Source organism: Jaculus jaculus, chromosome 5 (genome assembly GCF_020740685.1).
Source record: "Jaculus jaculus isolate mJacJac1 chromosome 5, mJacJac1.mat.Y.cur, whole genome shotgun sequence".
Taxonomy (NCBI): domain Eukaryota; kingdom Metazoa; phylum Chordata; class Mammalia; order Rodentia; family Dipodidae; genus Jaculus; species Jaculus jaculus.
Genome location: NC_059106.1, coordinates 65,133,074 through 65,158,052, shown reverse-complemented (window position 1 = coordinate 65,158,052; position 24,979 = coordinate 65,133,074). Strand labels below are relative to the sequence as shown.

Below are 24,979 nucleotides of genomic sequence, written 5' to 3'. Positions count from 1 at the left end.
CTTGTGCAATATTGTGCTTGCCTCACCTTTGCATATGGCTTATGTGGGATCTGGAGAGAGATTGATCATGAGTCAGGCTTCGCAGGCAAGTGCCTTAACATCTAAGCCATCTCTCCAGCCCTTGTTTTATTTTTGATTTTTTTTTTCAAGGTAGAGTTTCACTCTAGCACAGGCTGACTTGGAATTCACTATGTAGTCTCAAGGTGGCCTCGAACTCACAGTAATTCCCCTACCTGTGCCTCCCGAGTGCTGGGATTAAAGGTGTGTACCACCACGTCCAGCTATTTTTGATTTTTTTTTTTTTTTTGAGAGAGGGTCTTATGTAGCCCAAAATTCACTGGTTAAGGCTAGTCTTGAACTCCTAATCTTCCTGCTGTCACCTCCCAAGTGCTGGGATCACAGGTATATGCCACCAAGCCCAACTTGTAGCTACCTATTTTTTTTTTTTTTTTTTTGAGGTAGGGTCGCACTCTAGCCCAGGCTGACCTTGAATTCACTGTGTAGTTTCAGGCTGGCCTCCAAGTCACAGTGATTCTCCTGAGTGTTGGGATTAAAAGGTGTGCATGTAGCTGTCTTTACAAATGTTACCTAATATGATTTTTTCCCAAGCTCCATAAATTAGTGTTGACACATATATATTATCATCCTGTTTTGCATATGAAGACACTGAGGTAAAAAGCCAGTGACAGAGGCACCACTGGAACCTCTGCTCTCAAGCCCAAGTTCCTTATGTGACCCTTGTGTTCTGTTCACGTCCCTCCCTTTCTCCTCCAGATTCCTTCTCTCTGGACTCCCAGGCCCCCCTGCTGTTGACCCTGCTTGGACCATGTCTTCCTCTGATGAAGAAACGCTCAGTGAGCGGTCCTGTCGGAGCGAGAGATCATGTCGGAGCGAGCGGTCTTACCGGAGCGAGCGGTCAGGGAGTTTGTCTCCATGTCCCCCAGGGGACACCTTACCATGGAATCTGCCACTGCATGAGCAGAAAAAGCGGAAAAGCCAGGATTCCGTACTGGACCCTGCAGAGCGTGCTGTGGTCAGAGTTGCTGGTAAGAGAGGTCTCCAGTAGCTCTTGCTAGCTGGATGCTATGGGGGTGAGGGAAAAATAGGCCAATGTGCAATGGCTTGGTGGGGAGTTGAGGGGTCCTCAGGACCAAGCTAGCTGGAATCTCATTTTTTGTTATTACTCTTGGAATGATGATGAAATGACATGAAATCAACACTTGAAAGAGAAAACTTTACCACCTCCATGTGGACATGAGACCTGTTCTCATTTCTCTACCTACTTCCTTGTTTTGTTCCCATTCAGATGTGTTTTCTGTGTACTCACCTCCAAGCCCACTGTGGATTTGTTGTGGTGGTTTTTGTTTTTCAAGGTAGGGTCTCACTGTAGCCAAGGCTAACCTGGAATTCACAATGTAGTATTAGGGCAGCCTCAAACTCATGGCGATCCTCTTACCTCTGCCTCCCAACCGCTGGGATTAAAGGTGTGTGCCGTCATGTCTGGCCCACTGTGGATCTCGATCTTCCAATGGACACCTCAGACTTCAAAGTTACTTTTGCTTTATTTTTTATTTATTTGCACGTGTGTATATGTGCACGTATGTGCAGGTGCGCCAGGATCTCTTGCTTCTACAAATGAATGCCCATCTGGCTTTACATGGGTGGCTGGAGAACTGAATCTAGACCAGCAGGCTTTGCAGGCAAGTTCTTAACTGCTGAGCCATCTCCCCAGCACCCCGGTAGTTATTTTTAGAGGTCGTGTATATTTCATGATTCCCAAGATCCTACTTTTTTTTTTTTTTTCACTGTTCTGCCTAGTAGACAATACTATAGCAAATATGTTTAAGAATAACTTTTCACTTCTGTTCCTTATAAAGAAAAGGCAGTTTTCTATCGTTTTCCAAAGGTGTGAGGGCTGGGGGCTGGGTCCTCTTGTGTTAAGTGGTGCCTGCCCGGTTTGTCTTTGCCAAGCAGCAGTGCCTGACAGTGGTTAGGAGTGACAGGCTTTGGTGTCAGAGAATCAAGGTGCTGATTGTGGCCCTGCTATTGACCAGCTGTGCAACTCCGAGTTCTTATCTTCTCCAAGCCTCAATTTCCTTGTTTTAAGAATGCTCCTGCAGGCATGGTGACTCATACCTTTAATCCCAGCACTTGAGGCCACCCTGAGACCAGATGGTCAGCCTGGGCTAGAGTGAGACCCTACCTTGGAAAAAAAAAAAAAAATCGAGCCCATTTCTGTTCCTCTGCTTCACCTTCTGCCAACTCTACCTCCAACACTGGCTTCTGACTTACCCTTCCAAGGTACGCAGTGTGCAAGATCAAACCTCCAGGCTTTAATTTTCTTCTCTGCAGGCTGTTGGTAACCCCCCTCCTCTTTTAAGTGCCACCTCCTCTGTCCCTACTGCCCCCAGTGGTATCCAAAGCTTCCTCCTCCACTCTCACATTCATGCTTTTCTCTCCTCTGTGCTCCCTTGCACGGTATTACAGTCGTCCCGCAGGGAGCCCAGGGCTCCCTCAGGACACTGGGCAATTTAGGGCTGTGACTTGCTTTATGTGCTGGTCTCCAGCCATTTGCACAGGGCCTGGATCACCAGTAATGAATGATTGAATGATTGCAAGAAGTATTTAGAGGATAATATGTGACAGATTGTGACCGGGAACACACAGTGGGACGTCATGGGAAGTTAGAAAGAAGAGGGCTTATGTAAGCTCAGGGAGCGGGAGAGATGTAGGAGTGAGTTCTGATGGAGCAGACACTGGTGGCCCTTGGAGGAAGTCTTTCTCAAGCCCATTGGCTGTGTGACATCACCAGTAATAATGTCTCAGAGAAGTCGCTAGGGCGCAGGAGGGGTTTTATTTGTCCCTGGTCTCTGGTTCACAAACCTTTTGTTCTCCTTAAGACAGAGTAGATGCCTTATTCTTTCTTCCTTATACTTTTCTCCCCATCCGCTCTCCTTCACACGTATGTCTAGATGGCTTTGTGATGATTTCTACTTCCAGGTTTCTCTGAGGAAACCCTGCTGTTTAAGCCTCTGGTCTAGGCAGTAAGTTAAGTGGATTCCAGGAAGCTTATCCCCAGGCAAAGCCCCTCAGGACCCTGCCTGGCCACTGAGCGAAGGACTGGACAGGTGCTGGGCTGTGCAGCAGTGCAGATCTTTGCATCTCGATACTGCCAATGACTGTCTTGAGGAGGGGGCTGGGCCAGTGAGGCTGAAAATGGGGAGACTGCCATGGTTAAAAATAACTGTGTGCTGCAGTTGGGCGTGTTTCTTCAGCAGGAGGAAGGAGAGGCAACAGAAACGAGGCGGGACTGCTACTTAAGTGTCTGGCTGAAGTGATTTTAGAATGTTGTGGGAGCTCCGCCAGAGTGCTGAGACAGGCAGCCTTGCCTATGTGGGGACTTCTTCATGTAGGTTCGGGAGAGGTATGCCTGGAGACCTTGGATGCTCCAGGCTCTCTGTGCCAGATCTTGCCTTCTGGGAGGAAATGATGTCAGATTCATACACAAAGCAGCTGTAGCCTATGCAATTTTCTCCTCCTCCTAGTTTTGGGTTATGGAAGCCAAGAGGGTGAGGGGCTCAGAATCAAGTATCATCAAATGTAGAGACTTCCCTTTCCCTGGCTCCATTTGGAGCTGGTCGCACAGCCTCACCATTGTTTGAGTGGACAGGTGAGGACCCCCTGCTGGACACCCTTGTAGAAAGGCAAGTCCCGCCTGAGAAACCAAAGTCCAGGCAGATTCTGGAGCCTCATACATGCTGTAACTTGATTCTTCCTTGTCTTCGCACCTCATCCTTTGCCTGCCTTTTGCCTCCCTCTTCTTTGCCAGCCCTATTCTTAACTTTTTTTCTTAATTTTTTTTGTTTATTTTTATTTATCTGAGAGTGACAGAGAGAGAAAGGGACAGAGAGAGAAAGGGACAGAGAGAGAGAGAGAGACAGAGACAGAGAGAGAGAGAATGGGTTCACCAGGGCTTCCAGCCACTGCAAATGAACTCCAGACGCATGTGCCCCCGTGTGCATCTGGCTAATGTGGGTCCTGGGGAATCAAGCCTCGAAACAAGGTCCTTAGGCTTCACAGGCAAGCGCTTAACTGCTAAGCCATCTCTCCAGCCCTATTCTTAACTTTATTAGTATTATTATTTTTATTTAAAAGAAACAGAAAGAATGGGCGTACGAGGGCTTTCAACCACTGCAAGAAACTCCAGACATGTGTGCCCCCTTGTGCGCATGTATGATATTGTGTGTTTGTATCACTGTGTGTCTGGTGTACCTGGAACTTGGAGATTTGAACATGAATTCTTATGCTTTGCAGGCAGGCAAGTGCCTTAACTGCTAAGCCAATTCTCCAGCCTGCCCAGCCCTATTTATTTATTTATTTATTTATTTATTTATTTATTTATTTTGAGGTAGGGTTTCACTCTAGCCCAGGCTGACCTGGAATTCACTATGGAGTATCAGAGTGGCCTTGAACTCATGGCGATCCTCCTACCTCTGCCTCCCGAGTGCTGGGATGAAAGGCATGCACCGCCATGCCTGGCCTTATTTGTTTTTGTTTTTGTTTTGTTTTTTCAAGTTAAGGTCTCACTCTAGCTCAGGCTGACCTGGGTTTCACTATGTAGTCTCAGGGTGGCCTCGAACTCACTGTGATCCTCCTACCTCTGCCTCCCAAAGAGTGCTGGGATTAAAGGCTTGTGCCACTATGCCCGGCTTCTTTTCTTTCTTTCTTTTTTTTGTTTCCAGACCTATTCTTTTTTTTTTTTTTTTTACTTTATTTTTATTTATTTATTTGACAGAAAGTGAGAAAGAGGCAGAGAGAAGAGAGAGAATGGGCATGCCAGGGCCTCCAGCTATTGCAAACGAACTACAGATGCATGCACCCCTTTTGCATCTGGCTTACATGGGTCCTGGGAAATCGAACCAGGATCCTTTGGCTCTGCAGACAAATGGCTTAACCATTAAGCCATCTCTCCAGCCCTCCAGCCCTATTCTTGACTCCCTAAACTTAGCTCCATGGATAGAATCACTCCTGAAAGTGCCTCGTTTCTGTTCACCAGCTCTATGGGCTCTGCGCTAGGCAGGACACGTGCTAGCCTGAGACCCAGAGGCCTTAAGGGACTTAGCTGTAGTCACACAGTACTGGCAGGCACAGATCTGACATCCTACACGTGGTTAGTTCTGTTCCTTAGGCAACTAGGACAGCCTGGCTCTTGTGCCAGTGGTCAGCTGACTTGATCTCTAAGTTACTGCTGGGAGTGGCCTTACCATTTTAGCCCACAGGAAAAGGGGAGGGAACATTGCTTCTTCCCCTTGACTCCCTGTCTTTAGCAAACAGCAGAAGTGATAAATATCCTTATTCCTTGATGGGAGGCAACAAGGGAGGAGGAAGCTGGAAAGGTTATTCTAGCAAGTTGTACAACCCCCAAAGGCTAGAAAAGGAAATATAAAAAGCTGTATTCCTTAAAAGAGAGATTGATTGAGAGGGGGAGGGGATATGATGGAGAGTGGAGTTTCAAAGGAGAAAGGGGGGAGAGGGAATTACTATGGGATATTGTTTATAATTATGGAAGTTGTCAGTAAAAAAATTAAAAAAATAAAGCTGTATTCTTGCTGGGCATGGTAGTGCATACCTTTAATCCCAGCACTAGGGAGGTAGAGGTAGGAGGATCACCATGAGTTCGAGGCCACTCTGAGACTACGTAATGAATTCCAGGTCAGCCTGGACTAGAGTGAGACCCTACCTTGAAAAAACAAAACAAACAAACAAACAAACAAAAAAGCTGTATTCTGGGCTGGAGAGATGGCTTAGTGGTTAAGGTGCTTGCCTGTGAAGAATAAGGACCCAGGTTTGATTCCCCAGTATCCATGTAAGCCAGATGCACAAGGTGGTGCATGTGTCTGGAGTTTGTTTGTAGTGGCTGGAGGCCCTGGTGCACCCATTCTCTATTTGCATCTCTCTTAAATAAATAATTAAAAAAACCTTTTGTTTTTTTTGGTTTTTCGAGTGCTGAGATTAAAGGTGTGTGCCACCACACCGGGCCTTAATAAAAAATTTTATTGTTGTTGTTTTCAAGGTAGGGTCTCATTCTAGCCCAGGCTGACCTGGAATTCACTATGTGGTCTTAGGGTGGCCTCGAATTTATGGCAGTCCTATCTCTGCCTCCTGAGTGCTGGTATTAAAGGCATGTGCCACCATGCCTGGCAATAAAATATTTTTAAAAAGATATATTCCTTGGGGCCTGGGAGGAGTGGGTGGAAAATAGGGTGCAGGACAGTTGTCATATGGTTTTACAATTGCACAATTGTAGAGATCACCATTCACATTTGCTGCATTTTAATTTTGTATAGATATTGTGACTAATTTCCTGCAGATGGCAGTAAAGTTGCTTGTTTCAACCAGGACAGAATTGGGTACAGGAAGGATACACCATCTACCCATCAGTCTGGTAATCATCCATCTAATATCACATATTCAGGTCCTTCATGGTTTTTGATTTGTTTTGGTTTGGGACAAGGTCTCATATAGCCCACATGGCCTCAAACTCTATGTATCCCAGGTTAGCCTTGAACTCCTGATCCTCCTGTGTTCACTTCCCAAGTGCTGGGATTATCTTTTTTTTTTTTTTTTTTTTAAACATGTGTAATGGGGAATAGAACTTGGGTTGTTAGAAGTTGCAGGCAGGTGTCTTAACTGCTAAATCATCTCTCTAGCCCCTTATATTTTTTAAAATTTTATTTTCATTTATTTACTGAGAGAGACAGAGAGAGGAAAAAAGGAGAGAGAGAATGAACATGCTAGAGCCTCCAGCCACTGCAAATGAATTCCAGACACATGTGTCACCATGTGCATCTTGCTTATGTCAGTTCTGGGGAGTCAAACATGGGTCCTTAGGCTTTGCAGGCAAGTGTCGTAACTGCTAAGCCTTCTTTACAGCTCCATATACTTTTATTTTTTTAATTTATTTTTGCGAGGTGGAGTCTCATTCTAGCCCAGGCTGACCTGGAATTCACTATGTCGTCCTCTCAGGCTGGCCTTGAGCTCACAGGGACTAAAGGCATGTACTATTGGGTGTGGTGGTGCACACCTTTAATCCCAGCACTTGGAGGCAGAGGTAGGAGGATCACTGTGAGTTCGAGACTGCCCTGAGAATACATCGTGAATTCCAGGTCAGCCTGAGCTAGAGTGAGACCTTACCTCAAAAAACAAAATAAATAAACAAGTGAATAAAGGCATGCGCCACCATGCCTAGCCGTCTGTTCATATTCTTGACATTCAGAGAGTTGAAAATGTGGTTTTCTTTTCGTGGAACTCAGTCTAGTTGAGAGAGAAGGAAAAAAATGAATTATATCCCTGTGAGTATTGTGAAAGGTAGGCGCACAGGCACTCAGGCTGAGGATGCATCTCCACATTGGAAGCACTGGAGGATTTATTCTCAAGAGTCTCCAGCAAGTGCTGCTGCACCATTGAACCCAGCATCGGCCCATTGTGCCCTCCTCTAGGAAGCCTTCGCTGATCTCCCTGTTCAGAGAGCAGTTGTATCTCTCTCTAGCCCTTGTTGCTGTTCTTATGTTTTTAAGGCTCCTTGTTTCCAGTTCATTTTCTCTACCAGATATGAAGCTTGTAGTCAGGAGTTCCATCATGCCTTTCTGCCCTTGACCAGAGCACTGCGTCATGCTGGACAAAGGAGGGAACCTGCTCTTCCTTTCTAACCATGTGTCTCTCCTTCAAGATAGCAGCTGTATGGCTGGAGAGATGACTCAGTGGTTAAGGCGCTTGCCTGCAAAGCCTAATGACCTAGGTTGGATTCCCTAGTACCCATGTAAGCCAGATGCACATGGTGGAGCATGCATCTAGAGTTTGTTTACAGTGGCTAGAGGCCCTGGCACACCCACTCTCTCTATTTGCCTCTTTCTCTCCCACTCTCTTAAATAAATAAATAAAAATAAATATTTTTTTAAAAAGATAGCAGCTCAATTAATTAATTCAATACAAAATAGAGAGGCTGGGCATGTAGCTCAGTTGATGGAGTGTTTGCCCAGAGTGCATGCAGGTGTGGATTTGAGCCCTAGTACCTTGTAAATCACGTGTAGTGGTTCATACCTGTAATCCCAGCACTCAGGAGGTGAAGACAGGAGGATCAGAAATTTCAAGTCAGCCTTGCTGTGGTAGTTTGAATGTATGGCCCCTATAGACTCAGGTGTTTATTAAAGTTTGTAGTGGGTCTCTAGCTGCCTGGCTGGAGGCAATGTCACGGTGGGGGGGGGGGTAGATCCTGGAGTCCAGTCCAAAGTGTGTTTGGGGCAGATCTGCATTCCGGCCACAGGGTATGCAGAGAGGTCTGGGCTCTGAAGGGTGTCTTCAGGTGTTTGCTGCTGGTTTGTGCTTGCTGCTTTTGGTGTTTGCTGGCTGTTTGGTTGTTTCTCTCGGCTTGGATATATGGAAGCAGCTCCTTCTGCCACTGATGGAACTTCCCCTGGGTCTGTATGCTGGAGATAAACTCTTCCTCCTATAGTCACTGTCTGGTTAGATATTCATTCTAGCAAGGCAAAGCTACACTTGGCTAAATAAGACCTTACCTCAAGAAAAAAAAAAAAAAAAAATTTTGAATTCCAACTATGTACCAGGAACTGTGTAGACAGTTATATGTGGAGTCTGAAAGCCTAGGCAAATGACTTTACTCCTTGGAGCTTCAGTTTACCATACCTGCTTCCAGTGACTGTAGGATAAGGCTCAGAGTCTGCTGGACACACAGGTCCACAGGCCTGTGACTGCACTTAGTGGAGTCATTCCTAAAACTTCCATGGCAACCAAAGAAGCATGGAGGCCTCCTGTTTCCTAGACTAGCATAAAGGCGCCAGAGCCTGCCACTTCTGCCTCTTTTGTTCATCCCAAAACTTTGTCAGAAAGCAGATGGAAGTGGTTTGCTCTGGCTAACTGTGGTGGGAAGAATGAATACGGTGTGGGAAATCGCTAAAGAACTTTCCACTGGGGAGCTTATTACTGAGCAGGCAACCTTCCTTGTCTCAGGTTTTTGGAGCTTTGTACCCAAGAAGTCTCCTCTTCCACCTTCTCTCCCTCTTCCTGGTGGGCCCCTGGCTGTCCTGGAGCTTGGTAGCTTGGTTTCAGGAGCAGGAGAGGCTGTGGAAAGTGGGGCAGAGTGAATTGTAGTTGCACACCACCATCTCAGCTGTAGCTCTTTGAAAGTAAATCTAGGTCACATTCGCTGCAGGGATAGAAAATGACCACGTGGGCAGAGATCTGTGCAGGCCGCAGAAAAGACAGCCAATCTGTCCTTTCTCTGAGGCTCAGGGTCCCTGTGGGACCCCGGCTGGTAGGGGAGGTGGTTGCTGCATTGGGAGGTGCAATGCTGTTTTTATGCCACAGGCTTCCCATGTTGCTTTTTTTTGTCCACCTTGCTTTTTGAAGGACTTCCAGGAGATACAGAGAAAGGTTTGGACCTGCAGCCTGCCTCATGGCTCTCTGTTCTGGAGGTTAGAAATGCAGAGGAAGGACTGTTTACTTTGGGGACCAGGAAAGGCTGTCATTTCTCAGTCCTGTGGACTCAGATGGGAAAAGCTGACGCTGCAGCAGGATCTAAGGCTGCACTTATCTCCTTGACTCCAGCAGTTCTCACCTTCACAAAGACCTGTGAACGTACCTCGTGAGAAAATTACTTAGCCAGCATCACCTGGTATCATGCAGAGACTGGCTGGCATCTCTTCTCTTGGTTGCTGTGGCTAGGACCTGCCGTGGTTTAACCCTGCAACTGCCTGTTGCCACCTGTCAGGAGCAGGGCAGCTTCCTGGTCCTGCCTTGACTCTTCTGTAGGAGAAGAAAGGGTGCTTGCAGCTGGAATGTCTGCCTGCACTAAGCATGCTGCTATAGAGGTGTGGAGCCCCTGTAATCTGAAGAGTGATTATGGATGGATATTCTATCTTGGGATGTATCCCACCACTATGCAGTAGAAACAGCAGGCTTTTACCTTGTCTTCAGGGGGAGGAATCTGCCTGGACCATCTGTGGGTGTGTATCTGGGCATACCCTCTTCATACCTTCATTTGCTCAGTTTTACAATTCCCTGCTGGTTGATGCAAAGGAATGGCTTTGGGAGTCAGTTGGAGTTCCTGTTTCATCGCTTGCCTGTTGTGGTCCCCAGAAGGTTACTAACCTCCTTGAACCTCACATTCTCATTGTTAAAGTTGGAGACCAAGGGCTGGAGAGATGGATTAGCAGTTATAGTCACTTGCTGGCAATGCCAGAGGACCCAGGATCAATTCCCCAGGACCCACATAAGCCAGATGCACAAGGTGGCACATATGTCTGGAGTTGGTTTGCAATGGCTGGAGCCTCTGGTGCACACACAAAACACTCTCTCTCTTTCTGCCTCCTTCTCAAATAAATAAATACAAAATAAATATTAAAAAAAAATAAAAAATAAGGTGGTCAGGACTGGAGAGATGGCTTAGCAGTTAAGGCACTTGCTTGCAAAACCTAAAAACCCAGGTTTGATCTCCTACTACCCACATAAACCATATGCACAAGGTGGTGCATGTGTTTGGAGTTTGTTTGCAGTGGCTAGAGGCCTTGACACATCCATTCTCTCTCTCTCTTTACACACACACACACACACACACACACACGTATATCTCCCTCTCTCAACTAACTAAATGAAGTATTTTTTTTGTGTGTGTGGCTTTTTGAAGTAGGAGGATCACTGTGAGTTTAAGACCAGCCTGAGACTATAGAGTGAGATCCAGGTCCCCCTAGGCTAAAGTGAGATGCTACCTTGATAAAACTAAAAAATAAAACCAAAACCAGCAAAGAAAAAAAATATATGATTATACAGGAGCTGGGGATGTAGTTCAGTTGGTAGAATGCTGGCCTGGCAAGAGCAAATCCTTGGGTTCAACCCCTAACACCACATAAAATCATGTGTAGGGCTGGAGAGATGGTTTAGCGGTTAAGTGCTTGCCTGTGAAGCCTAAGGACCCCGGTTCGAGGCTCGGTTCCCCAGGTCCCACGTTAGCCAGATGCACAAGGGGGTGCACGTGTCTGGAGTTTGTTTGCAGAGGCTGGAAGCCCTGGCACGCCCATTCTCTCTCTCTCCCTCTATCTGTCTTTCTCTCTGTGTCTGATGCTCTCAAATAAATAAATAAATAAAAATTAAAAAAAAAAATCATGTGTAGTAGTACAGGCCTGAAGTCTTAGCACTTGGGAGGCGAAAGCAGTAAGTAATTATATACTTTTTTCCTGCCACCTTTTTACTTTTTAAATTTATTATTTATTAAAAGAATTTTCTTGGGGGGGGGGTTGATGTAGGGTCTCACTGTAGCTCAGTCTGACCTGGAATTTACTATGTAGTCTCAGTGACCTTGGAAACCTGTGATCCTCCTACCTCTGCCTCCCGAGTGCTGGGATTAAAGGTGTGCACCACCACACTTGGCTATTTTAAAGTACTTTTATTTATTTACTTGCAAGCAGAGAGAGAATGAGAGATAAGAGAGACCAAGAGAGTGGGTGCATCAGGGCCTCCAGCTACTGTGAACAAACTCAGATGCATGCACCACTTTGTGTGCTTGAGTTTGCGTGACTCAACCTGGGTCCTTAGGCTTTGCAGGCAAGCTCCTTAACTGCTGAGCCATCACTCCTTCAATTTATATTATTATTTTTAAATTAAAAAATTTATTTCAGAGAGAGCATTGGCATGCCACAGCCTCAGCCACTGCAATCGAACTCCAGACCTTTGACCCATCTTAGTGGGCATGTGCAACCTTGCACTTGCCTCACCTTTGTACCTCTGGCTAAAGTGTGATCTTGAAAGTTGAACATAGGTCCTTAGACTTTGCAGGCAAGCTTAACTGCTAAGCCATCTCTTCGGTCCCTGTTTCTTCTTCTTCTTCTTTTTTTTTTTTTTGAGGTAGGGTTTTACTCTAGCTCAGGCTGACCTGGAATTCACTACATAATCTCAGAGTGGCCTCAAACTCATGGCGATCCTCCTACCTCTGCCTCCTGAGTGCTGAGATTAAAGTCATGCGCCACCACACCCAGCTGAGAATACCATTTTTTTTTTAATAATTTTTTGTTCATTTTTTATTTATTTATTTGAAAGTGACAGAGAGAGAGGGAGAGAAAGAGATAGATAGAGAAGGAATGGGCGCGCCAGGGCTTCCAGCCACTGCAAACGAACTCCAGACACTTGCGTCCCCTTGTGCATCTGGCTAACGTGGGTCCTGGGGAATCGAGCCTCGAACCGGGGTCCTTAGGTTTCACAGGCAAGCGCTTAACCGCTAAGCCATCTCTCCAGCCTGAGAATACCATTTTTTAAGGTAATTTATTTGTTGCCTTATTTGCAAGAGAGAGTGAGTGAATATGGGCACACCATGGCCTCTTGCCACTACAAATGAACTCTAGATGCATATGCCACTTTGTAAGCATTTGGCTTTACATGGGTATTTGGGGAATTGAACTTGGGCCAGCAGTCTGCAGGTTTTGCCAAAAAAAAAAAAAAAAAAAGTACATTTAACCATTGAGCAATCTCTCTAGCCCTAAGACTACAGTTTTATTCACATAGAGGCTGGGAGACAATAGTTGGGCCAGAAGTTTTGCTGACTACTGTTGTCATGCTCTGAATGCCTGGCTTTGTGCTTAGCATGTTGTGTGTTGCCTTGGGCCCCAATCATCGGCTTGAGAAGGCAGAGTTCAGTAGTTTGCTTTAAGTCTCCCTGCCAGAAAGAGGCCAAACTTGGAATGGCCCTACTTCTGTCTAGAACAACTCTTTGCTTCTCCCTCCACAAGGCACACCAGGGGGACAATAGCTATTATCTGTGCAGCACTTCAGTGTTCACAGAGTGGCTTCACACTCTATCACCATGACGTCATGGGAACCCTGGCCAGGTGAGGCATTCCACACCCCTTTAGGAAAGCTGCCAGTAAGAGGGGTGGCATCTTCTGCTCTTTCCCCAGTAAGGACTTGGAGATTTTTTGGCAGTGGCTCTGACAAGCCAAGGGAGAAGGCCTAGGGAGAAACTAAGATGGTGGGACTTGGCTGGTTGCTATGATTACCCAGATGGCTGGGTAACCATTTTGAGGGTTACTATGGAGACAGGCTGCTGGGTAGCAGGGAACTTTTTTTCCTGGGTGGCTGGCACCATCCAGGCTTTTAAAATTTGAGATGTTGCACATTCACAACAGAAGAGGGCAGCATGAAAGAGGGCAGTTTTCCACTCTAGCGTGGAGTGGGGAACTTGAGGCAAGCTCAGAAAGGTTTCTTGGAAGCTGGGCGTGGTGGCGCACGCCTTTAATTCCAGCACTCGGGAGGCAGAGGTAGGAGGATTGCCATGAGTTCGAGGCCACCCTGAGACTCCATAGTGAATTCCAGGTCAGCCTGGGCTAGAATGAGACCCTACCTTGAAAAACCAAAAAAAAAAAAAAAAAAAAAAAGAGAAAGGTTTCTTGGAGCTTGGTAGAGGAAGCTTGACTGGATTGGCCAGACTGGTGGGCTGGCCCTGGAGACCGGACTCCTGAGCCTGAGACTAGAAGTAGTCAAATGGGTCAAATGATAAGGCTGGGCAGCCACTTCAGTGTCTGGCACCAGCTCCTAGCTGGTAATGTAAAAGACACAGGAAGTGGTCTTGCCCCGCAAGGAGGAATGGCAAGAACACACACACACACACACACACACACACACACACACACATACACAAGCGCGCGCACGGCTAGCAACTTTATTTATAAAGCATCAATTAACACATGGGAAATAGTGCAACATGAAAGTGCTGGGAGTAAGCCTCCAAGAAACTGGGGAGCAGCAGATGCAGAAGAGCCACTGAGTAGATACTGAATTGATATCTCAGTTATTTGGAATCATAGAACATAGACTCATAGATCTGGTATCTACCCACATCTCCCCCCACTTTTTTTTTTTTTTTTTCGAGGTAAGGTTTCACTCTAGCCCAGCTGACATAAAATTCACTATGTAGTCTCAGGGTGGCTTCAAACTCACAGCAGTCCTCCTGCCTCTGCCCCTCCCCCACCCCATCTCCCAATGCTGGGATTAAAGCTGTGCACCACCATGCTTGGCTCCACCAAATATTTTCTTTCTTTTAATTTTGATTTTTTTTGGAGGGGGATTGTGGGATAGGGTCACACTCTAGCTCTGGGTGACCTGGCGCTCACTCTGTAGTTCCAGGCTGTCCTGGAACTCACAGCCATCCTCCTACCTCAGCCTCACAAATTCTGGGATTAAAGGCATACGCCACTATACCAGGCCAAGAACTGTTTTGGTTTTGATTTTATTTTGTTGTTATTTTTGTTATTGGCTTTTTTTCACTTTTTAAAAAATTTTTATTTTATTAACAACTTCCATGATTATAAAAAAATACCCCATGGTAATAACCCCCCTTCCCCTTGGTATTGTTTTTTTTTTAAATGATTTTATATTTATTTATTTATTCATCAGAACGAGAGAGAGAGAGAGAGAGAGAGAGAGACAGACACAGACAAAATGAGAATGGGCACACCAGAGCCTTTAGCCGCTGTAAATGAACTCCAGACGCTTGTACCACCACATGTATCTGGCTTAAGTGGGTTCTGGGAGTTGAACACAGGTCCTTAGGCTTCACAAGGAAGCACCTCAACAGCTAAGCCATCTCTCCAGTCCAGGTATTAGCCTTTTTTTTTTTTTTTTTTGGTAGCACTGGGGAAGCAACTATTTATTGATCGTTTCTGGAATGATGTTCTAGTAGGAAAAATACTATGTTAGGTTTTATGATAAAGAAAGATATGGCTGGGCGTGGTGGTGCATGCCTTTAATCCCAGCACTCAGGAGGCAGAGGTAGGAGGATTGCCTTGAGTTTGAGGCCACCCTGAGACTACATAGTGAATTCCTGGTCAGCCTGGGCTAGAGTGAGACCCTACCTCAAAAAACAAAAAACAAAAAACAAAACAAAACAAAACTTTTATGTTGGAGATGAGCTTTCAGATAGGATTTTAGCAAATAGAGTTCCGAAAGAGATGAAGAGTTGAAGTTGGGTTAGAGAAGATATTGCCCAAAGGCTATCATGGGAGAACAGCCCGAAAAGCAGAGTAGACCTCAAAACAAGAAGGACTTTGAATGCCAGGCTTGGATAACAGATGCTGGAGAAACTGGAGAAACAAGCATACAATGTGTGTGTGCACACACACACACATGTGCGTGTGCATGCAGGCTTACATTCACAGCAAAAACTCTCTTCTTAAATAATTTAAACCTAGCCCGAAAACACGGACAGCTGAGTATTTTGGGATTATGTTATTCATTCACTTATGCAGTTAATAAAAATTTGAAACCTTTATGGGCTGGAGAGATGGCTTAGCAGTTAAGGCACTTGCCAACAAAGCCTAAGGACCAAGGTTCAGTTTTCCCAGTACCCACATAAGCCAGATGCACATGGTGGCACATGTGTATGGAGTTCATTTGCTTTGGCTGCAGGCCCTTGTGCTCCCATTCTCTATTTTCCTCTTTCTCTGTTTTTTTCTCTCTCTCAAGTAAATAATATATTTTTAAAATTTTTAAACATTTAATTGGCATCCTGTAGAGCTTAGTTTTTTTTTTTTTTCTTCCATATCTGACAGACTCATGGTAGCCAAGCCACACAGAAACTACAGGCCTCATAGAAGTATAGCTTTAGAAAGGATGGAAGGTAAACTGATTATGGCAATCGATGCCTGAAATTCCAGTACATGGGAGGCTGAGGCAGGAGGATCTCAGTTCAAGGCCTGTCTGGGCTGCGGGATGAGTTTAAGGCCAGAGTGGCAGCATAATGAGAGCTTGTCTCAAAATAAATAAATACATAAATGTGGATATAGCTCAGTGGCAGGGTGCTTGCCTAGCATGCACAAAGTGCTAGGTTCCTTGTATTACCCTACTCTCCCACTAGATGTCCTCCTAAGCACATCTTGCCTCCTGCTGCTTCTTTGAAGCCTTAGAACCACAGGCTCACCCATCAGAAGCAAAGAGAGAGAGAGAGAGAAAAAAAAAAAAAAAAATCATAGGCCTAAAAGAGAAAGCCTCAGAGCTTTCCTGATTGTGTGGTCTGGCTATAAATTTAGATTCTTGCTTAAAAAGAAAAACCTTCCCTTTCATAGGTTTCCTTCTTCCCATCCCCCAATAGCTGCTTTGTTCTTCTAGCCTTGTAAAATTTTCTGTGTTTAAAACAGGAACATTGGCCAAACATGTGGACTTTCCCCTACCCATTCACTAGAAGAATGCTTTACTTCAAACTCCTGGGAGCATTTAAATGCAAATGCTGTCATGAAAGCAACTTGAGTCTGAGAGAAGCACTTTAGCCACAACCCAAACCCAACTTTCTTCCTAATTATAGTGTTTCTTTCTTTTTATAGCCCAGGCTGGCCTCAAACTTGTGATTCTCCTGCCTCAGTCTTCCAAGTGCCAGGATTACAGGTTTGCACCAGCGCCCTTCCCCTTGTTTCTGTGTTTCTTAGTAGGCATCTCAACCCCTTGCTTTCTTCTCCCAAGCCCCTCAGTCTTCAATAGAGCCTGGTTCCTAGAGTAGATAGACTCTTTCCTCTTGTCTGGTTGTCTCTCCCCCTCCCTTTTGAGGCAGGGTCTCACTCTAGCCCAGGCCCCAGGCTCATCTGAAACTCACTCTGTAGTCCCAGGCTGGCCTCAAATTCACAGCCATTCTCCTACCTCAGCCCCCCACCCTCTGGACTAGGGATTATAGGCATGAGCCTTTGTGCCTTATTTCTTCCCCTTTGACACAGTCACAGTTCTTGAGGAATCTGCTCACAAACTGGTGCATGTAGCTGGCCTGGGAGGGAATGAAGGGGCCTTTCTATTTGCTGCAATGAAAATGAGGAGGTGGTTGTTTGTTGGGGGCTGAGGGCGGAGGTGTGTACATATGTTATGGCTTCTAAGTCTTCTTGGCTATACTCATATAAAGGAATACAAGAAATGCAGTGACTCAGCACTAATACTGTCAAGATCTCCAGGGTTAGCATTTTAAAATTCTCTGCTGTTTACAAAAAAATGTGCTCGTGCCCTCAATTCACCAACTCTTTCATCTTGCATTCTCTGCTAAAAAGCCTTTTATTTATTCTTTAAGAAGTATCTATGTGACTTAGTCTCCTTCTGTTCTGTATGCTGAGCTCATTAGCAGCTGACACCAAACTGAACTAGGTTATTTTTTTAAAGCACACAGAGTTAAACTGGAAAGAAATGAGCATTTGTACGGGCGTGGTGGTGCACACCTTTAATCCCAGCAGGGAGGCAGAGGCAGGAAGATTGCCTTGAGTTCCAGGCCACCCTGAGACAGTAAATTCCAGGTCAGCATGGGCAAGAGTGAGACCCTACCTTGAAACACACACACCCAAAACACAACAACAAGAAGAAATGAGCATCTGTCCAAGGATCTTCTCAGACCTCTTTCTGGCCTTCCCTGTATGATTTCTGCTCTAGGAACTCAGGCAGCTTAGCAAACTTGATGGGAAGAGATATGATTAATGACTTGCTCACCTGATTTCTGATTGTGGGGTGATGTGGGAACTTGTTACTGGACCTATTAGTGAGAAGCATCATTTCTTTTTCTTTTTCTTAATATGCTGAGCACTGATTGAAATACTTGGCATTACTCATAAGGTAGAAAGATACAATCCCTGCCCTTAGGATAAGAAGCTCCTCCTTCCAGATATTCACAATGGGAACGGAAATGGAAGTCCAGCCTGTTTTGACTGTTTAATGCCACATGAGATCTTTTTCTGCTTGCTCATGGACTTTTTCTGAAATATTAGCTAATCTAACTTTCCTTCCTTCCTTCCTTTTGTTTCTTATGAGAGAATATATGGGTGGCCAAGGCCTTTGCCACTGTAAGTGAACTCCAGACACATGGGCCACTTTGTGCACCTGGCTTTAGTGGATACTGGGGGGTGGGGTGGATTGAACCCAGACTGGCAGGCTTTACAAGGAAGTGCCTTTAACTGCTGACCCATCTTTTCAGTCCTAAGCTTAACATTTTTTAAAATCTTTGTGTTTGTGTGTGTGTGTGTGATATGTACGTTTGTGGACACGTGTACTTCACTCTGTGTATAGAGGTCAGAGGACAACCTCAGGTATCAGTCCTCAACTTCCACCTTATTCCCCCCCTTCCCCCACCTCCTTGCCCAGCACACAGGATCTCACTCTAGCCTAGGCTGACCTGGAATTCACTATGTAGTTTCAGGGTGGCCTGGAACTCAAGGTGATTCTCCTAGCTGCCTCCTGAGTGCTGGGATTAAAGGTGCGGGCTGCCATGCTCAGCTTCAACCTTGTTTTGAGGCAAGATCTCTTGTTTGAGGCTGTGTATGCCGAGCTAGTCATCTTGCAAACTGTTGCTGATTGTCCTGTCTCTGCCTCTCATCTTGCCATGGGAACACTGGGATTCCAGACATGCACTACCACATCTGGCTTTACATGGGTTCTGGGGATCTGAACTCAGGCCCTCATGCTTGCACTGCAAGTGTTTTACGTACTGAGCCATGTCCCCACCCTCTAGACTAACATTTTGCCACAACCACCTGCTCATTCCCTGAAAACCCAAGTCAACATGGGGAGGATAATGAATGAATGAGTCAAATGTGGTCATCGTCTTGCCTCAGCCTGTTGAGATTGCAAGCGTGAGCCACCGTGCTTGGCTTGCAGTTCTTCATTCATTGTTCCTGGCCCCAGCCCACTCCATGAATACTGGGATAGAATGATACACAGCTGAACCAGGACCAGATGATGTTGGAAACTCCCTTTTCAGAATGATGCCAAATAAATTCTTGCTCACATTTACCAGTTTCCCTTCTTTTTAAAAAAAATTTTCCTCCTCCCTTCCCCCCCATCCCCATGGTGAATAATTTAGCGACTTCCTTCTTTTTGCCCTGACCAGTCTTGCTTCCTTTGTTCCCTAACAAGTCCTGGTTCAGCCTCAGGTTCCCTTGTGATCTGAGTCTCTCCGTTCGGACACTGGCATGGCTGTCGCAGTTTAGTAATGCTGTTGGGTCTCTCCTCCCTAGATGCATGCTCCCTCACCCCCACGTGCAGTCACAATCTTGTTTTCATCCCTCCCTCAGTTGTCATGTCTCGGGCTCTGCTCCGGGGCCTGGTCTCCTTCATGGCGATGGGTCTGTTCTCTTCTCTCTCACTTTAGTTCATGGCTCCTGGACAGCCCTTTGTTCCTGGGGCTCTTTGTGGGCTCAGCGTTCCCCTCGGCCTCCCTCAGCAGCCCCGTCTGGGTCTCGCCCTCGCCCTCGCCCTCGCCCTGCTCCCGTGTCTGCCCTTGGATGTGAAAGGCACCCTTGGTCTTTTGCTGGCTGCCTCCATCCTCGGGGATCCTCCGGGTCCTTCCCGGGCAGCCGCACGGGCCCGGCGTCCCCCTCCCTCTGGCCCGGGGCAGGCTCCCTCCTTTGTCCGAGTGGAGGTCAGCGCCGAGACGGGCCGCCGTCCTCCCGGAGGAGTGGGGCGGGGGTGGGGTGGGGGGAGGCGGCTCTCCCGGCCGCTCGGGCCCGTCCATCCCGCCGAGCGAGGGAGCCTCGCGGCCCCCGCCGTCCCCCCGCCGGGCCGGGGCCCTCCCTGCAGACGCGGCGGCGGAAGCCGTGTGTGGGCAGCCCGCCTTGTCCGGAGCCGGGCCATCGCCGGCGGCCCTGAGGGGCGGGGAACCGGCCGGGCCGGCGTTGCTGACAGGAGGAGCGGCCGCCGTCGCGCCGGGGCGGGCCGAGGGAGGAGCGGAGCCGAGGGGTGGGGAGGCGGAAACGCGAGCCGGGAGCGGCGGGGCGCGGGCGGCCCGGGTCCGAGAGCGGGCTGAGCGAGAGCGGGCGTGCGGGGCCCGGCGAGGCCGCGGGCCGAGAGCGCGAGAGCGAGGGCGCCGCCGCCGCACAAAGGCCGAGGCTGGGGCGGCCGCTGCCGCCGCCGCCGCCGCCACCTCAGCCGCCGCCACCTCAGCCGCCACCTCGGCGCGCGGGCCTCGGCACCGGCGCCCCCCACGGTCCGGGCGGAGCGCGGCGCGGCGCGGGCGGCCATGGCCGGCTACGTGCCGGGTCAGCAGCCGGCCAACCGCAGCCAGGAGAAGGAGTTCGTGCAGGCGTACGAGGACGTGTTGGAGCGCTACAAAGGTGAGGCCCGGGGGCCGGAGCCCGAGAGGCCCCACGGCGGCGGCGTGGCCTCCACACGCGCACGCACACACGCGCGCACACACAGCGGCACACTCACACACGCACACACGGCTCGCCCCGGCCGCTTGCAGGTGGGGCGGGGGACGCGTCCACCCGCGCCGGCGGGGCTCCGGGCGTCCCCGGGGCCAGCCTTCCTGAGAGTTGAGACGAGTCCCCGGGCACCCTGGGCTGCGGCTCTCGGCGCTTTCATAAGCGCCCGTGCCCAGCGTTTCGCTATTATCTGGAGACGACACCGGGAGCCGGCCGGCCCGGGAGACCGGCAGCCTTGGGACTCCTGAGCTCGGGCGGAGGAGGAGTCGGACGCGAGGGAAAACCACCCACCCATTCAGCTCCCTGGGCGATCTTGCTCTGCCCGCCCGCCCGCCGGGAGTCCCTCGGCCGCTTTTGTCTCCCCGCCTGTGCTCCGGGGAGTCGTGTGGAAGGCGAGCCGAGGTTGCGGAGTCGCCCGGGCTTCCCCGGGGTCGGGTGGACGGCGGTGCCCGTGAGAGCGCAGATTGCGGTGCCGGGGCCTCCCCCGCCCCCACGCCACCCGCCTCGAGGACCGTCCGGGCCGATCGCGGCCGGTGGGGGGGCTGTGTGTGTGCGTGTGCGTGCGTGTGCGTGTGCGTGTTTCTTCCCCTTCCCCCTCACAAATAAAGACTGGCTTGGAGCTCGGATTTCAACCCCCGGAGGCTGTCTCGCGAAGCAGTTCTGCGAGTTACAGCCTAATCGGAACCTCGGTGCGCGCAGAGAAAGTTTTGACAGTCTGCGGGCTGCATTTCCCTGGAGCGCTGTGGGGTGCTCTAAGTGGAAGTGGAAGGGATGCGTGGCCTTGGAAGGCCTCTGATTTGGTTTCAACATCCAGTTCTGGGGTTTTGCTCAGGGCCTCAATGGTGCTTTCTTCCGAGATGGAGAGTCCCCCGTCTCCCCCCCTCAAAAAACTTCATAGGCAGAACTTTTCTCTTATTTCATTTAGCTGATGCCTTTTCGACTAGCCTTTTCATCTGGAGAGAGAAACTTCAGCTCTTCTGACTTATACTTGTTTACACCACCTACTCAGCGAAGGGAGACTAATGAAGACGCAGTCAACCCCATCCCCCTCTCCCCTCGTGGCACTAGACCTCTGGTTTGGGAATGCTGTAGGATGAAATGGAAAAATGGACCTGCTAGGGCTTCGACTTGTTCCCTTCTGCACCAGCTCCTGTAAACTGTCCAGCTTTTCCTAGCTGCAGCACGTTTTCTGTCAGCCCCCCTGTGGTCTTTCTTTTAAGAAATGTGGTTTATTTCAGAGCACAAAGAGGTAAGCTTGTGCTGCTGAACTTCATTGAAAAACTGCTGCTTTGTGAATGGTTCCATTAAGTTCCCTTTGCAGGCTTTTGAGCAACACTGCACTCTTCAGAGGGAGGATACACTGGGGCTGTCTCCGGCTGTGACAGCTTTAAACCAGTAAAATTAAAATACAAATAGACAAGAAATCTCAGTACTTCACTGGGTGGTGTTGCTGGTGGCCCTCCGCTGAAAGGAAGTTGGACTCCTGTGTAAAAGGGCAAGAAGGGGAACTAGGATTTGTTCCAGAAGCGCTGACTGGTGTTCAGACCTTTTAGCTCTCTTCCCTCAGTTGGGTTTTCCTCTGAAGGACTTTGATCAGGTGTGTAGGAATTTGATTCTTCCCAGACACAGGCCTCTTTCTTAAGGGGAGGAATGTATCAAAAATCGTTGGCCAAAGTAAATTAATTTGAGCTGTGTGAGGGGGTTGTGCAGTGCACTGCTTTATGCTAGGTGCAGAATGGTCTCCTTCCCTCACTGCACCATTCTCACTGGGAAGTCAGTGTGGCTTGGCATCCGGGCTTTTGTTACTTTGCTGTATGGGATTCCTGCATTTTCCACTCTTAGAAAGCCCCCTACTTACTGCCTTAATAGAATAGCTTTTGCCAAAGCCCAGGAGTGTGCTGGAATCTAGTGACCAAGGGAGGTAGTGTGTGAAGATGCTAAGAATTAGTTTTGGAAAGAAGTGGGGAAATAGATACTAATGATAGGTTCCTAGATCTTCATCGGTTGGCCTCCAAATCATTTGCATCCCTCTGCTACAATAATTCTATCAGCTCATTCTGCAAAGTAAAGTAAGATTTTCATACCCAGAAAGAGGGGTGTAATTTTCAGCTGCATAAACTGTTCCTAGAAGGGGCCAGAGTGAGAGGGGAACTAACACATTTGCATTGTGAAGGGAGCAGAGCTGTGTGTAAAGCAGCTGTATTAGGACTGGTTGTCTGTCAGTCATGGTTTTTCCAGACCTTCTGCTTGGCAATTCGTTCCATGTGTTGGTCGTGAGCATGGTCTTGGCAGGATTACATGATTCAGCATGGACATAAATGCTCTCCTCATTTCCTACATATCCCAAAGGCTCTTTCAGTTAGCTGGTCAATAAACAAGAGGCATTAGGTAATAATTCTGGATGCTAACATTTCAGAATGGGCAGCTACTAAAAGGACAGTGGTGGATCCCTCACTTGTTAAATCTCTATTGCTGGTGACAGTGTTAGACATGGAGATGCTAGGATTCTGAGTAAGAGCTGGTTGCTGTCATGCTTATTCATCTCTAGCAAGGGAAAGATATGTACAGACAAGTAATTATGATGCTGTGATAAGTGCTAAAAAAGGTGTGTGTAAAGTACTGTGGAAGCAAGAGGAGGGAAGAGGTCTCTCGAAGGCATTCATTGGGAGGTTTATATTTAATTATGTTTATTTAATTTTATTGATATATATATATACATATTTATGTATAGAAAATGTTTTTATTTATTTGCAGGGAGAAAGAATGAGCACACCAAGGCCTCTTGCTGCTGCAAACAAACTTGGCTGCATGTGTCACTGTGTATCAGGCTTTACATGAGTACTGGGGAATCAAACCTGGGGCAGCAAGTTTTATAGACAAGTGCCTTTAACTGCTGAACTATCTCCCTAACCTCTGTTTTTTATGTATGTATGGGCACCTGTGCCTGGAGTGCACGTGGAGGTCAAGAGACAACTTCTAAGTGTTTGTGCCTCACCTCCTTTGAGACAAGGTCTCTTGCTGCTGCACATGATCTGCTAGACTGCACAGGAACATCAGATTAGCTGGCCCTCCTGCTTCAGATTCTACTGCCTTTCTCCCCCATTGTTGTAGGCACATTGGGATCATAGGTACATGCACCACTTTGCTTTATGTGAATGTTGGGGAATTGAACCCTTGGTCAGCAGGTTTTGCATGCAAATACCTTTAGCCTCCAAACTATTTCCTTAGCCCCTATTTTATTTTATTTTTAGACTAAAGTCTTGCTAGGTAGTTCTGGCACATCACACTGGCTGGCTATCTATCTGTATTTAAGAGGGAGGGAGGGAGGGAGAAAGAAGGGGGAAGGGAAGGGGAGGAGGGAAAGGGAGAAAAGGGCACTCCAGGGCTTTTAGCCACTGTAAATGAACTCCAGACACATATGCCACCTTATGCATCTGGCTTACATGGGTCCTGGAGAATTGAACCTGGGTCCTTTGGCTTTGCAAGCAAGTGCCTTAACCACTAAGCAAACTCTCAAGCCCTCTGATTTTCTACCTCTGCCTCCTGAGTGCTGGGATTAAAGGCGTGCGCCACCACGACTGGCTTGTTTTTGGTTTTTTGAGGTAGGGTCTTACTCTAGCTCAGGATAACCTGGATTTCATTATATAGTCTCAGGGTGACCTGGAACTCACAGCAGTCCTCCTATCTCTGCCTCTCAAGTGCTGGGATTAAAGGCATACTCTACCACACCCAGCAAACCTCTCTGATTTTCTGATCTTTCATATGTCAGAATCAGCTGATAGTATTAATTTCTTGGTATTTGTGAAAATAAAAGAGCTGGTGGCATGCATTAGGTTATTAATGCTTGAAAATTTTCTGTGTATGTAGTGTTTTAAAAATATCTATTTTAATTTACTTGAGAGAGAAACAGAGAGAGAATGGTCACACCAGGGCCTCTAGTCGCTGCAAATGAACTCCAGATGCATGTGCCATCCTGTGCATCTGGCTTATGTGGGTTCTGAAGAATCAAACTGTGGTCCTTTGGATTTGCAGGAAAATGCCTTAACTACTAAGCCATTTCTCCAGCCCTTTAAAAAAATTTGTATTTTATTTATTTGTAAGCAGAGTGGGAGAGAGAAATGAGCACATCAGGGCTTCCTGCCACTGCAGCCAAACTCCAGATGCATGTTCCTCCCTGCATCTGGCTTTACTTGAGCACTGGGGAATTGAACCAGAGCTGTCAAATCTTGCAAGCCAGCGTTCTTAACCACTGAGCAATCTCTCCAGCCCAATATTTTATATTTTACAAAGCTATTTCGTATTTATCATCTTTTTTTTCTGGTTTTGTTTTTCGAGGTAGGGTCTCACTCTAGCCTAGGCTGATCTGGAATTCACTCTGTGGTCTCAGGGTGGTCTTGAACTCACGGCGATCCTCCTACCTCTCCCTCCCAAGTGCATATTTATTATCTTATTTGAGCTGTAAAATAAATTATAAGGGACCTGGAAAGATATCTCAATTAGTAAAGTTCATGAAAACCTAAGTTTGATCCCTAGCACCCATGTAAAATACTTAATTGAACATTAGGTCAGTGAGAGACCCTGTCTCAAAAAGAGGTGGGATGGCATACCTGAGGGTGGCACCTGAGGGCAGCATCCAAGGTTGTCCTCTGGTTTCTACATGTGAGGTGCACGTCTGTGGTGTGCCCATGTACATACACATGCCAACACACATGTGCATACACCCAGCAAGCACACATGCACACACCATACATACAAATGAA

At 47.6% G+C, this 24,979-nt stretch overlaps 1 protein-coding gene across 15 annotated transcripts in view; it reads left to right on the top strand.

The window, feature by feature from the left end:
• Positions 1 to 24,979, top strand: part of Macf1 (microtubule actin crosslinking factor 1) — a 436,027-nt gene that overhangs the window by 3,730 nt on the left and 407,318 nt on the right. For all 15 annotated transcript variants that reach the window (XM_045149529.1, XM_045149530.1, XM_045149528.1 and 12 more), the window contains exon 2: positions 775 to 1,046. In XM_045149529.1, the coding sequence (XP_045005464.1) occupies positions 827 to 1,046 (220 nt within the window). In that variant the 5' untranslated portion in view covers positions 775 to 826. The remainder of the gene's footprint in view (positions 1 to 774; positions 1,047 to 24,979) is intronic.